Source organism: Haliaeetus albicilla, chromosome 7 (genome assembly GCF_947461875.1).
Source record: "Haliaeetus albicilla chromosome 7, bHalAlb1.1, whole genome shotgun sequence".
NCBI lineage: Eukaryota > Metazoa > Chordata > Aves > Accipitriformes > Accipitridae > Haliaeetus > Haliaeetus albicilla.
The window spans coordinates 36,332,748-36,346,615 of NC_091489.1; the positions used below are offsets into that span (position 1 = coordinate 36,332,748).

The 13,868-nt window shown below is 42.1% G+C and overlaps 1 protein-coding gene across 8 annotated transcripts in view; it reads left to right on the top strand.

The window, feature by feature from the left end:
* Positions 1 to 13,868, top strand: part of RTN4 (reticulon 4) — a 73,486-nt gene that overhangs the window by 43,342 nt on the left and 16,276 nt on the right. For 2 of the 8 annotated variants that reach the window (XM_069787702.1, XM_069787703.1), the window contains exon 8: positions 282 to 2,723. The exons of 2 other annotated variants lie outside the window; for them this stretch is intronic. In XM_069787702.1, coding sequence (XP_069643803.1) covers positions 282 to 2,723 — 2,442 coding nt within the window. Of the gene's footprint in view, positions 1 to 281; positions 2,724 to 4,769; positions 5,367 to 9,501; positions 9,709 to 13,681; positions 13,826 to 13,868 lie in introns of those variants that run through there. 4 more of the 8 variants (XM_069787705.1, XM_069787704.1, XM_009918197.2 and 1 more) reach the window with 4 other exon arrangements.

Genomic DNA, 13,868 nt, shown 5'->3' on the forward strand with positions numbered 1-13,868 from the left:
TACTTGGATGCTCTGTACTTGTCTGGCATCTTCAGCTTTACTGTGATCTTTGTGCTGCATAAAGTTGCTGCTTCTCTAGCCTCTTGCATACTTCTCTGCTAGAAGAGGTGAAATAGACTAGCAGACTTTAACTGATACTTTGTTTGAATGGCTAATAGTATTTATGCTAGAACTTGGAAGAACCTCTTAATAACTAACATCATGTGAACCTGTCATGAAAGTTTGCATTGACTTTAAGAGCACTTGCATTCTCTAACTTTCCTTTCTGTCCACGGTCACAGAAAAGGTTATGGACTTGCAGGAGCAGCCAGGTAGCACTAAGTCGCTTGGTCAAGAGGATTTTACTGCAGTCCCGCTTGATACTGCTCCTTCTCTTCCCTCCTTCTCTCCTATCTCAGCTGATCCCTTTAAAGAGCACGCAGCCTTTGATACACTCTCAGATGGATTACCTGCAAGAGGCATTTACAAAGAAAATGCAAGTGAGGTTTATAAAGAAACTATGGAAAATGCAAAAAATCCATTTCTTGCAGAGGGAAATGAAAAAGACATTGCAGAAATTAAATACTCGGAACCCCCATTTGCTAAAGCAGAAGCAGCCATTTTATCTCAAGCTAAAGAAGAAACACAGCTAGAGGGCCCTAAAGAATTACGTAATCTGGAGAAAATGCCTGCAGAGCAGCTGAAAATCTCTCCAGAAACTCCTCAAGATTCGTTTGAGAAAAACGAAGAAGACCTCTTTTATAACAAATACAGAGGTGGTGATCATGGTGAAAAACGGGCATTGAAAGACGACTCGCTCAGGAGGGAAGAATATGCAGACTTCAAGCCATTTGAACCGATATGGGAAGTAAAAGGTGCTAGTCACGGACTGAGCAGCATGACAGAGGATGTTGGAAGTAAGATAGATGCCAAACTAGAAAGCAGTTTAGATGAGAAATCTGATGTAGATAAGCTGAATGTGCAGAAGGATTACGAAAGAGAGAGTGAAGGCAGCACTGAAGATCGCTCTTTCCCAAGTACCCCAGAAGCTGTAAAAGAACCTTCACAGACTTACATCACTTGTACTAAATTTGAATCCTCTATAAGTCCTGATGGTAACAAAGTCAAATCTCTTTCTCCGCTAGAGGAAGGCACTTCAGAAAATAGAACCGATGATGAGAAAAAAATTGCAGAAATGAAAGCTCAGATGAGCACAGAACAAGGTGATTTTAGCACTCGAGCAGTTGGCAAGCAGGAAGGCCAGGAAGCTGACTATGCTAAAACAGAGAGTGTATCAACAGTGCCGTCTGACACTGCAGCAAATATGCCTGAAGGTCTTACTCCTGATCTAGTGCAAGAAGCATACGAAAGTGAAATGCATGATGTGGCATGTACAAAACTTGCTTATGAAACAAAGATTGATTTAGTTCAAACCTCCGAGTCAGTACAAGAGACTCTGAAACCCGTGACACAACTCTGCCCCTCATTTGAAGGGTCGGAAGCTGCTCCATCACCAATATTGCCAGATATTGTTATGGAAGCCCCACTAAGCACTGGGACTGCCGGTGCGGAAGCATCTGCTGTGCAGCTCGAAGCTTCCCCATTAGAAACATTTATTCCTACTGCTAACTATGAGAATGTAAAAGAAGAGGCTGAAACTCCCTTATACCAAGAGGCAGTGAATGTACCACTGACACAGGCCCAAGAAGCAAAAGAGGCATTAGCATTTAAAAAACCTGATCATGAGAGTAGCACCAGTCCTGAAGATACAGAGACTCCATATATATCTATTGCCTGTGACTTAATTAAGGAAACAAAGGTTTCTGGTGAATCTGCTTCTCCATCCTTTACAGGTTATTCAAAGACACCGATAACAGAATGCATTTCTCAGGATGCGCCTGAACACAAAGAACTTGTTGAAAAACTGTCTCCGCAGTTTGGAAAATCTGACGTGTTTAATAGCCAGGTGATACCTGACTTTACTGAGAAAGTGAGCGAAGATCCATCTCTCATCTTAAAAAGTAAATCAACTGAGAATATTGTACCTGATGATGAACATGAAGAACGACTGGTGGATTCAGCAGCTGCCATGAGCAAGCCTTATCTGGAGTCTTTCCAACCTGAACTGGACTCTTCCAAAATTGTTGCCACTCTGCCGTCTGAGCCAACACCTACAAAAATAGCCAAGGCAGAGAAGATTCCTCTTCAAATGGAAGAGCTAAATGCTGTGGCTTATTCAGCTGATGTATCTGTTGCTGTGGAACCAAAACCAGGAGACAACAAAGCTCTCTCACCCATGGAGTCTTCCCCAGTCCCAGTGGAAGAAGACTTTGTGATGTTAGCTCATCCTAAAACTGCTCCTGAGTTTGTGGCAGAAGATACTGACAGAGAAGTAATGCACAAAGATGAAAGTGAAGAGATCAGTAAGGTGATCAAAGGTGAGAAGAGGCAGTTGCCTTGTCCAGAGCTACCCTGTGATCTGTCTATAAAGAATGTAGAAGTAAAAGCTGAGGAAGATACTAATGCCTTGAAAAAGTCCTTGGAGGCTGTGGACAGAAAAGTGCCTGAAGTATCCACGGTGTCCTTACCGGCCACAGATACCTCACCTTTATCTGCTGCAAAAGAGATAGTCAGTGTAGTAAAACCAGAAGCTTTTGAGAAGGAAGCTGAGCGAGAAGCTGCTTCTGTTAAAGAAAAGGAAAAACCTACTGCTGTATTTTCAGCAAAGCTGAATAAATCTTCAGGTAATCTGCGTATGCTGTCTTGCAGTTCACTAATCTGTGTAATTCTTTAGCTAAACTTAAGCATGTCATGACTTAATCTTTATAAGTCACTTTCTGTAAACTTCTCTATGTAGGCCAAGAGTAACAGAAAATGTTAGTGCCTGCACTTTTACCTTTTTCATATTCTGATTGCTTTAGTACTTTTTTCTGTTTATCAGGGATGGACTCGCTGTCTCCAGTTTCCTCCTTCAGTTATCCTGCTGGTGATCTGTTGATACAGAAATAAGTCACTACTCACTGCAAGCTCTTCTGTGGTTGTCTACAGGCTGGGCATTAGGTGGCCTTCCAAACTTGGTCTTAATATGCGATAGTAAGCTGAGGATGGTGTTTCAGTCTGTTGTGCGTACATGATTTGAAGAGGTGTTTCTTTCTTTTCATACACAGTTCAGACATCAGACTACAAAACTCAGGAAAATACCCTTGCTGCTACTGTATGTGTCTGGAATCTGGAAAAGAACCTGCGCATCTCTGCTCATGTGACTTGCAGCTTTCGTTAGATCAGGGCCAGTGGTTTAAAATAAATAGTGCACCGGAGGGAGCTTAGTATTCAGGTTACTAGGAAAGTGGCCATTAAGAAGTCAAGTCTCCTGCAAACGTTAAAATTGATGTATACACAGCAGGGATACTAATTTCCATTTCTCTTTTCAGGTGGAGCTTGCACTTCAGTGTAGTTAATCTTTCTTCTGGTAATGTGTAGTTAAGTAACAGAAAGTTCAAGGAATGATAAGACCATTGTTGTGTTGCATTCTGTTCTCTAAACTGAATGCCTCATGAAATTCCAGTTCTTTGTAGGCTAAAGGAGTACTTTTCTTTTTGATACTGCAGCACTCTGCTGCTGCTTAAGTCTTGCATCAGAAGCATTCCTGCTAAAAACCAGCTACTGCAGAAAGCGCAATGACTGTTCTAAATAGAAAATCAAATGTTAGTTTGACTCAGCAGTAATATATTTGTGCAGTAGCTGCAGTCTACAGTTCATAAAATACTACATTCCTAATGTATGTCTTCTGCATCAAATGTGTTTTGGAAGGGAATAACAGGTGTATGTTGAGGGGAAGGTCAGGGTGTTGGTGCAATTGAAACAGGGTTTGGAAAATAAGGTAAAAGATGTAGTTTTTATGTTTAACTTTGCATGATAGTTGCCATTCTTCCTGTCTCACCTTATCTATACATACAAGTAGGCAGAAAGGAGAGAGTTTTGCTTTTCCCACGTGATGAAATTTCAGTGATACCTGCACTGTTAAAACACTGTGCTTGTGTTCTGTGAAGACTTCTCTCCTTGCACTCAGACTTCCAGCAGATAGTACTGTCTAGAGAACAGCTGCTGTGTATCTTATACTTCATGTCAAGCAAGGGGTTAATTGTTTAGAGATCAGACTACTTTAAAAAAAACAAACAAACAAAACATTACACTTTGTATACTAGTTTTTCTGTGTTAGTTCTTTTAACAGGAAGCCTTTGCAGAGGTGTCTTTAATCATTGCATGGATCTAGCTGTCTGGGGGTGGCAAATCACTGCCTTGGGAAGAAAGACTCTCACTTTGGGTCTGAGAAGGACAGACCTGCTGCTCTTCTGTCTATGGGAAACTGCCAGAGAAGCTGCACATAGAAACATTTGCCGTAGCAGGAGAGGAGAGAGCTGAACAGTGTCTTCGTTCTCCCATCTAGTGGCACAGTGCTGGAACAGGGTGTACGTCTGTCCAGCATTGGTGTTAGCTGAGGAGTGGGGAGCTGGGCCAGGCACAGGGATGGACTGAGGGTGTGGAAACTGGGGAACTGTCTACAGTCTTTCTGTCAGTGTCATGCTCACTCTGTAAAGCAGTTGCAATTTTAATTTTTGACATGCTGTGTTGTTTGGGAAGGGATTTTTTATTTTTTTTGCTTTACTCCGGAGGAACACTTAAAGCTAAATAGATGAGAATGCTAACTAAAAAAAGTGGTCCATTTTTTTCTAGATTTTTCTGCACAGTCTGTGCTGCTTACTTTTTTTCTCACTTCTGCTATATTATAGAATACAGAACTGGACTTCAGAGACCTGCCCGAAGAGTCTAATGACAAGCTATGAACAAAATCAGTTGTCTGCTTTTAATATCCACACTGTGCTTAAGCACAATTTCAAAGTAGCATCAAAGAACTAAAACATACAGTTGTCTTCCGCACTCTCAGAAAGGAGGGGGGATTCATCGCAAGGCCAAGAAGTGGTCTGTGCATGTGTTTGGCCTTCTGAGTCTACCTTTATTGTGTGGGGTGTGTTTTTCTGTCTTCCCATCAGTGGAACTGAAATAGATTTTGCTGTGCCTCAAGACTTCTGGAAATCAGTTGGCATGATTTTATGACTGATGCTTGTTAAAACATTAATCTGAACAGCCTTATGGGTGCACTTAAATTAAGGTTCTCGAATGCTTACTTAACAGTGCTATTTTTTGAAAGCTAACCTAAATACCAGCATATCTATGTGTACCTGAAAGTAACTTCCAACAGTCCCGGTATACTGCATGGAGCTAACAGGTGCAGATTTTTTTTAAACTCCACCACTCCAATAAAGCAAATGTACAGCTTTGAACAGCCTCCTGGGGCGAGGGAGGTTTGTTTAATGCTGCCTGGCAGACCCTCGTGTAACCTATTTTATTTTGTAATGGTATCAGACCACAGGGACCTTGTGTACTTCATAGCTGCACAGATTTAAAAAATAAACAAAAAACCCCAAACCAAAACAAATTCAGATTTGTAGTTAACTATGAAGAGACCCCTCTCCTTGTAAGAAGCTCCTATTTGTAACAATTTCAGCAGGGACTACCCTGCTGCAACACCAGCAATTCCTACTGTCATAGATACAATGATTTTTTTTTTCTTTTTTTTCCCACCCTTCCATTTCTCAATATGTGCTGTATCCTGCTGCTTCACTCTCAGGTGACCTCAAAATACACATTTTCTGTTCTCCATAAAAATGCTGCATATTAAGCTGTGACTTCAAAGTGGATGTTTCCTGATTGTTCAGATGCTGCTGACCTGTGCCGCAGCCAGCACAGCTCCAGCTCCAGCTCCTGCCAGGGCTGGTGCTGGGGGAGAGTGTGCATGTTAGGACAGTGCCCCAGGGAGTCCTGCTTTAAGGTGTGCTCATAAAGGAGGGCTTTGATGCCATCTAGTGTTTATAAATGAAGTGTAACTCCAGCACACACTGCGCTTTTTGGAGGAGGGCATCCCAGGTTTTGAGAAACTCAGCTGTTGAAATTAGTTTAATATTCTTCGAGTTGAAAACTAAATATACGTATTGCAGACCTTAGCCCTTCTGTTGTACAGACTTTCTTCGCTGATAACCCCTTATTTACTTTTAGATAGAGATCATTAATTCTCCCAAATAGGCTAGAAAACCATACTTTTCCATAAATCTTTTTTGGATTGCTGGGATGTGGAGGATTTTATATTACTGAGTTGCAAAATCAAAGTATATTGTTGAACCCCCCAAAATTTAAACCTCTGACCATGACAAAGTTGTGTACCAAAATGTAACCGCATTGGCAGTTTAAATCTCTCAGTATATTCATGTTGAGCATTACAATAATATTTGAAAATTTGAGATCTTTACTATCAAGGCGGTCAGTTCCACAGGATACCCTTGTTTCATGGTCGTTTTGAACATCAGGCTCTGTAGATATTAATTTCAGATTAAATCTTAGGGGTTTACAGATCTCTTGTTTTCATAAATGCTGCAGGGCACTTGAATTGCAGAAATACAGCTAATTACTAATATCTTACATTTCCTGGATTTTCTTGAGGGTGCGAATTCCAAGGTGACGTCCAAGCAGGAAATGTGCTTTGAGAGGGTGCCTGGGTAGTGCTAATGATAAAGCTTTTCTTTTTACTCCTGAATCATGGGGGCAGAAATAAAATACTTCCTGTGATTCTGTAACAGTAAACCAGGTCATTACAGCTATGTGAAGCTTAAAAGAAGTTAGAAATGCTGCCTTACACCAGCGCTGTACCGATTTGGTTCATTTCTGTTAGTTTTCATATTTGTAGCTAGTTAAATAGAGCCATTCAGCAGATGGGAAGTGTTTGGTTTGGGTTTTTGTTGTTTTTCACTGGGGAAAAATACCTTGGAATGGCTCTGGAGTTTCTTTCAGGAGCAGATTATTTGCAAAATATCATTTAATACAATATAAAATGATTTAATTTCATTTGACTGTATTCTGAGATTATTTGCTTGTTCAAATCAAGGAGGAGTAGGAGGAATGGGGGAGTACACAACCTTGAGTGAAATTTTTCTGAAGGCAAGACCTAGACCTGCTGTGTTTCACTAGAGCTCTTGCGTCGCCTCTGTTGAGAGGCAAAGGCTTGTATAGCTAAGGCAACTAACAGAGCAAGGCCTTTGGGAAGTTACTTGCAGAGTGGCAGAATTATGGAGAAAATGGAGCATTTATGGTAAGTTATCAACTTTCTCAGAAGCACGCATAGGCAGCCAACATTGAATGAGGCTTCGGGTGAGAGCAGAATTAGGTAGTCATCCAAAATTCTTTCCTGCGCGAAGTCAGGAACGCTCTTCAGTACAAAAATGCTGTTGTTGGTCTATCTGCTTGGTGTGATTTAATGACTGTGTAGCGAGTAAAGTACTCGCCCTGCAAGCATGCCGCCCCTTAGAACATAGGTACATTCAGTAGAAGAATGTGTTTAGAATTGGTTGCATCCATTTTAGTTGTCTGTGTGACTTGATAATACCATCTTGTAAGTAGCTTGTTAGTTGCATAGTTTTTGCTTAAATGTTGGTGTAAGAACAGGCACGCAATTTCCCTAATGAAACAATAAAGCTTATACTGAAGTTTGTTGACAGTGCTGGTACTCGGTTTATATGTAGAATAGGGTTATATGGGTGTATCTTGCCTGAAATAAGAGATGTGAGTATGGACGGATACAGACTTCATTTTAGGTATCATTTGCATGGAGCGGTAAGGGTGAACAGTGAGTATGTGAAGAGTAAAGAGGAAGATCTTGAGGGCAGGGAGAAACTCCTGTGGAGGGAGTTAGCGGCTCATTGGAGGTGGGAGAACAGGGACCGGTTATGCAGCTGCCGTCACTGCTCAGCTGCGTGTTTGTCCGTGTTCTGGCTGCTGCAGATTTACTGTGGCTGCATGGGTGGCTACAGCGAAATGTCTGTTTAGGAATGTGTTGCATAAGTCAAGTATGTAATATAAAGAACATGAAGAAGAAATGAAGAGGCTTTAATTGTGTATGACTAGAAATTTGACAGTTAGTGGAAAGAACTTTCTAGAAGCATCAGGTTTCTAACTAATTTGGAGATAATGGAGTCGTCCAAACAAACGTGGGGGGAAAAACAGATTTTGGTTGTTTCCAGTTGATGTTAAGAATTTCAGCTCAAAGACAAGTGGATTTTCAGATGTGTTTTGTCCTGGTTTTGTATGGTGCAACTTTTCAAATTTCCTTGCGCTATGATGTTTGAATGTGTACTTCCCACTTCCCTCCTACAGTATGTTTTGATTTGCCTGTTGAAATTATGAATGAAATGTATGCCTTTATATAACTTAAAAATATATGTAACTGGTCTTGCGTCAGAGCAGGCCTTAATTTATGTAGCAATTGAAGCAATAAGCAGGCCTTTTGGGTAACGTTGTGGTAATCTTCCCCCGTGTAAGATTATCTGTTCTAATGAAAAGTAAAACTGTCTGTTTAAGGACTGAATCAGGATCTCCATCGCAGCCAGTCCACAGTATTTTTGTGGAAATGTGTGAATGCCCTTTTCTAGTTCTTTAGAAAATGGCGTATCAAATTTTTAAGAGGCTTTGGAGAGGTGCTGGGGAGTTTTTAGCATTTTATTGTCAGCCCCAGATCTTAAGAGACTCCAAACTAGAAGAGTAGTCATTTTTTTCAGCAGGGATGGAAAACGGCATGACAGCATTGTTCTTGCAGCTCTTCTCCTTCGGATTTTGAGTTTCTGGTTTATGCTCGTCTCATGTCTGTACAGTACTTTCTGTATGTTGCTTTGCAGATGTTAGTAGTGTCAACTTTCAGGGTCTTGGTTTTTATTTAAATGAAGGGAACGTTAATTGTCAGGTCTGCAGCTGACAACATAGGATGCTGATGTAAAATAAAAAAGGGAAGCTGTTTGGTTGTAGGAGTTGGGCAGAAGGCTAGATAACTGATCTTCTCCAGCCTCCATTAAGGTGAATAAATATGGCTGAGCAGTTCATAAGGCCTAAAGACACCAGCAAAAAGACTTCTCGTGTGCTTCGTGAGCCTCTTGCTTTTGTTACAGGCACAGAAAGGGTCCTAGTCTGTTTTCCTTCGAGCTTTTTGTTGAAGGGAGAGGTGTTACAAAGATGTCTCTGTTAGTCTTCTAGACAGACATCGGGTTGTTTTTTTTTTTTTTTTTTAAAAAAACAACCACAAAACAAAGAAGGCAAGACGTATATCTGGGAGGCTCGCAAATGTGTTTTAACCATTGTTCGACAAGCTTGCCTGGTGACTACTTTTAGCTCCGCTCCGAAAAGCCGCTGAGGGCGGCCCGGCCTTTGTGAGCCCGCACCGAGCCTCGCCGGCTCCCTCGGTTCCGGCGATGCCCCCTGCCTTGCATCCGCTCGGTTCCGTGGGGAACCCGGGAGGAGCCAACGGCTGCGGCGGGGGGGGGGGTCGCGCAGTCCCCCCGTTGCCGGAGCACGCTCAGCCCGCTCGCAGCTCGCACTGCGTCAGCCCGCCCCCCCGCCCCGCCCCCCGCCCCGCCCCCCGCCGTCAGCTGACCGGCCGCCTGCAGCACCAGTGCAGCAGCGGCGGCAGCGGCAGACTGCGGGCGCTGCTGGGGAAGCCCATGTTTCCCATCCTGGGCTGTAGATTGCTTCTCCTGCAGCTGTCCTCTTGGTATGCATAATTGATAATCACAGCTGGAGGGTAGAACGTTTGTGGAGAGATGGACAGTCAGCCGAGCAGTTGGAAGGATAAGGGTATTTGTTCTTTTACCTTTTTCCTCTTTTTTTTTTTTTTAAAGCTAAAGATGCTGCGGGTTGTTTTTAGCAAATGGTGTTTGTAGCATGTGTTTGATTGTGCAATATATCTGCAGAGGTAAGACCTATTTGTATTGTATGCAAAATTGTAAAAGCTGTAGGGTAAAATGGGTAAATATGAGCAATGCAGAAGAATGAATTATTTACGTAAGTGAAATAGCTTGTGTGACACTGCAGATCTTTTTCAGTCCTACAGAGCATACTAAAGAACAGCTTGTTTTGGTACACACTGCACAAATACCAGCATAGTCCGAATTTAGTTGATGTTCATGTGAAATTCCTAATTTAATTAATGAAATTAATAATTTAACAGTACTAACCATTAACTGGAAAGATTGTAGTGTCTGCAGTTCATGTAGCTTAATTTTATGAGGAGAAATCGCATGCAGACTACAGCAGGGTGGGGTGGGGGGGTTCTGTTTGGCATAGCGCGTTTGGAGTCTACCCTTAATCACATTTGCCTAGGATTTTTCATAATTCTGTTGGATTCTAGGTAAAACTGTGTCTGATTTTTCAGAATTTACAGCCACAATATCAAATTGTTTTAGGTAAATAAGTAGCTAACCTTAAATTAGTGTGGTTCTGACCTTTGTTCCTGTAACCACCAATGGGAGATCACCAGTGTAAATCTCTGTGGATCATTATATTAGTGCTCAGTGTGTAAGAGTTTAAGCCTTATTTGAATACGTAATCTTCAAACTTTAACAACAAGACAAGCTTTAAAAAATTTTAATTATCTCTGGATGCTTAAATATCTTCTTAAAGGGCCCTGTCATATGTGGTACTTGTACTGGTGAAGTTTTCCTTTTTTTTTCTTTTCAATAACTATTGTTAAAAAATCTGTGGTTTTTTCCACTTGGACAAAGTTCCCAGCTGTCTAGAATCCATAGAATGCTCTATCAGAATCTGAATATGTAGGAAAAAAACCCTGCAGGGGAAAAAAGTTTGCCTTTTCAAAACAAGTTTCTAAAAGTTCTAATCTTTCATTAAAGGGCTGTAAAATACCAGGAAAAAATATTCTGCAGTGTTTAGTGGTATGTTCTTGATGTGTAACTCGTTTAAATGTTCAGCACTCCTTATATCAGGCCTGAAATTCTTGGGGTTAGGGGAAAAAAAAAAGGGGGTGAGCTCAGAAGGTGTTTGTAAAAACTGAAAGGCAAGTTACCTTTGGGTATTAAGGCCCAATTTTCAGGTTTTCTTTTAGAACCCAACAAGCAGGGTTGGTGGTGGTCAGTTCCTCACTGCAACTGAAAGCAGACATTTGTGGGCCTAGAATTTGAGGCCTTGAGAAAAATGGACTCTGCCTTGGTTTAAAATTAATGTATCGCCAATCACAAGCATGCCTGTGTGGCACACCTGGGGGGAACACCCTAACTGGTGCAAGCCGTGCTGTTGCAGCTGTGTGGAGGCCAGTCATGTGGGGTCTGTGCACTTGGCTGCTTTGCCAAATGTAGTCCTGACTAGCATGCGATGGAACTGTCATCAAATGAAGAGAGCAAACCTGAACCCGTCCTACATGCGTATTTTGTGCTGCTGTAACTGCTTCAAGCAGTGTTTTAATTCCTCTTCCCCCCTCTTTGTTTTTACATGGTGGCATCCCCTCAGGGGGAGGAAACTGGTTTAGTGCTTATTTCTCCCTCCGAGGAAGTCCCTACTGCCTTGAGGTTTAATTGTAATTTAACTTGTAGAGAAAATGGAAGCAGAGCAAGAAGTTGGTTTTCTGGGGAAGCAGAAGAGTCTGGTTCCTCTCCTTTTGCAACTGTTCTCGAAGCCTGGTTTAGTGTGGTTTCTGGTAGCATTCGTTTATAACGAGACGACGGCACCTTGTTTCATGTGTTCTTCCTTTGTTAGGTCAGGCTCTAGTGGCATGGAAAATGATGGGTAAAGTTCAGGGACTGATTACACTGTCCATCTTGCCCCAAAATAAATATAGAAGCAAATATTGCAACATGCTTCTTTCCATGCTAAAAAATAACCTTTTTTTTAAAAAAAAAAAAAAAGTCATAATCAAATCTAAAACCAGAGAAGAGCCAAAGTATGGTTCATATTTAGACTTTCCGGCTAAAGCACTACTTGCTAATTCATATAATCCTAAACTTAGTTTTGGTATGTGTGGTTTTTGTGCTACAGCCATAGTAGTTGAGGAACCAGCATAGTGAAAGTGCTACAACCTGTGGTATTGATTAATACTTGTCGTATTGATCATCTAGATGGGCAGGATGAAATAGGTTTACCCTGGGGGTGGCATGACTTTATTTGTAGCACTTCTAAAGACAGGGCCCCATGGAGTAATTGGTACTAAAATGTAACATTTATTTATTTAGTTTTTAATTATTTCAATGAATTGTCAGGTTTTAATGGCTGAATAATGCTAATGGTAGGATGAACGCCACACTATATACTCCCAGGCTATCCCAGGATTTTTGTTGTTGTTAATGTGCTGAAAATCTATCTGAATTCTGGTTCAGATCAGTTAAATGGTGGAAAAGGTGGCATAGGCTTGTGCAGCCCTTGATCTTTTTAAATTTTGATTGTGAGTAATCAGGGCTTTTTCCCCAGTTTGTACGTTGTGCGCACATGCATGGGTATATGATCAGGTAGAAATGAACGAAAAATGCTGCTGTGGCTCATAAGTAATTGTTAGATAGCGTTTGCATTTTGGGGGGACAATTTGGTAGTGTCGGACTTTGTTTTCATTCTAGCATGTGCTTCTGAAATCTGTATCACTTTTTATTGCTAGGGATTGTGGGGCAGATGCGCCAAGTCTGAAACGCGTGTGATGCAGACTTGTTTTCTGACCCTTGGGATCCAGTTAGACAAGCCTGTCAGTCCTGCTGGACGTGCCACTCCGTTGTAACGTCTGTCCCTCGGACAGGGAAGGCTCTGTTGGTTGAAGTCAGCTCCACGTGCTTGGCACCGCATGCGGTCATGCTATAACCACCCAGTTTCACCAGCCCGGGACTGTTTTGTTGTTGCTGACTTGCCACAAGGCAGTCAAGGACCAAACCGGCTTCCAACACGTCTGATCATGGTAAAAGGAGGCTTGAATTTTTTGGCCCAGCCTCTAACTGCTCCTGCTTAGGATGTCAGCTGTGATTTTAAATGGTCATTCTGATGCAGGACATCTTGAAAATGTCACGCCCTGGTCTGCTCATGGTCTTTGTGCTTGGCAGACTTTGAGCTCTTGATGGGCTGGTGGCTTCTCCTTGGGGTTGGTCTGTCTCCAGCCAGGGCTGCCCCACACCGGGCTTCACCCGGCTTTGAAAGTGACACTGCAGGGTCACATCTTGCCTGCTAGATATGCTGCATAAAAGATCAGTGGAAACCCTGGAGATTGCTGTCATGCGTAAATACGAAGTTTATTTAGCGTAACTGGGAAATGCCTCGCTGAACAGGCATTAACAGCAATTCGCCTAGTTGTGGTCACGTACTGTTTTTTGCTGGCCTAGAGTTAATTTTCTTCAAGCAGCCTGTATGGTGCTGTGGTGACAGTTGTCACTGTGCCCTTCGGAGGCATTTAAAAGCTGCCTGTTCTCCACACTTCTGTTACATTTCTGTGTTAGTACAACGCTGGCTGTTCTTAAATTGATCTAGAAGAGGCTCTCACTTGTGCTTCTACACTATTATTACTATTATTTGAAGAATAGAAGGAATTTCTGCTTATCTTTCAGATTACAGAATGGTTCTAGTGTAATGGCCGCTGCTCATACAACATTTGTAAATCGTACACTGTTTGCATTTTTTTTTTTTTAAATCTCCCTTCTCCTTTCACACAAACAGCCTTTCTTTGGCGCTGAAACCGTTTTTTTGTTTTGTTTCTAAATACTGGATAGAGCGCAGTTGTTCATTGTGAAGCCGAACCTCTCGCTCCGCAGCTGCGTTCCAAGGATTTAGGGCAGGGGCAGCCATTGGCGGGGGCCAGCCAGATTTCGGCAGCAGGCAGTTGCGTATATCTGCCGACCTCCGAATGCCCTAGCAGGAAGTGAAAAGGCTCTGGGTAGTCAGCTGTGCAAGATCTGGGTGCATGCAGGCACACTCAAGATGGATGCCAAAATGGGTTAGTCCCTTTTTCTTGGTTTTCTTTAATAGACGTGAATTAA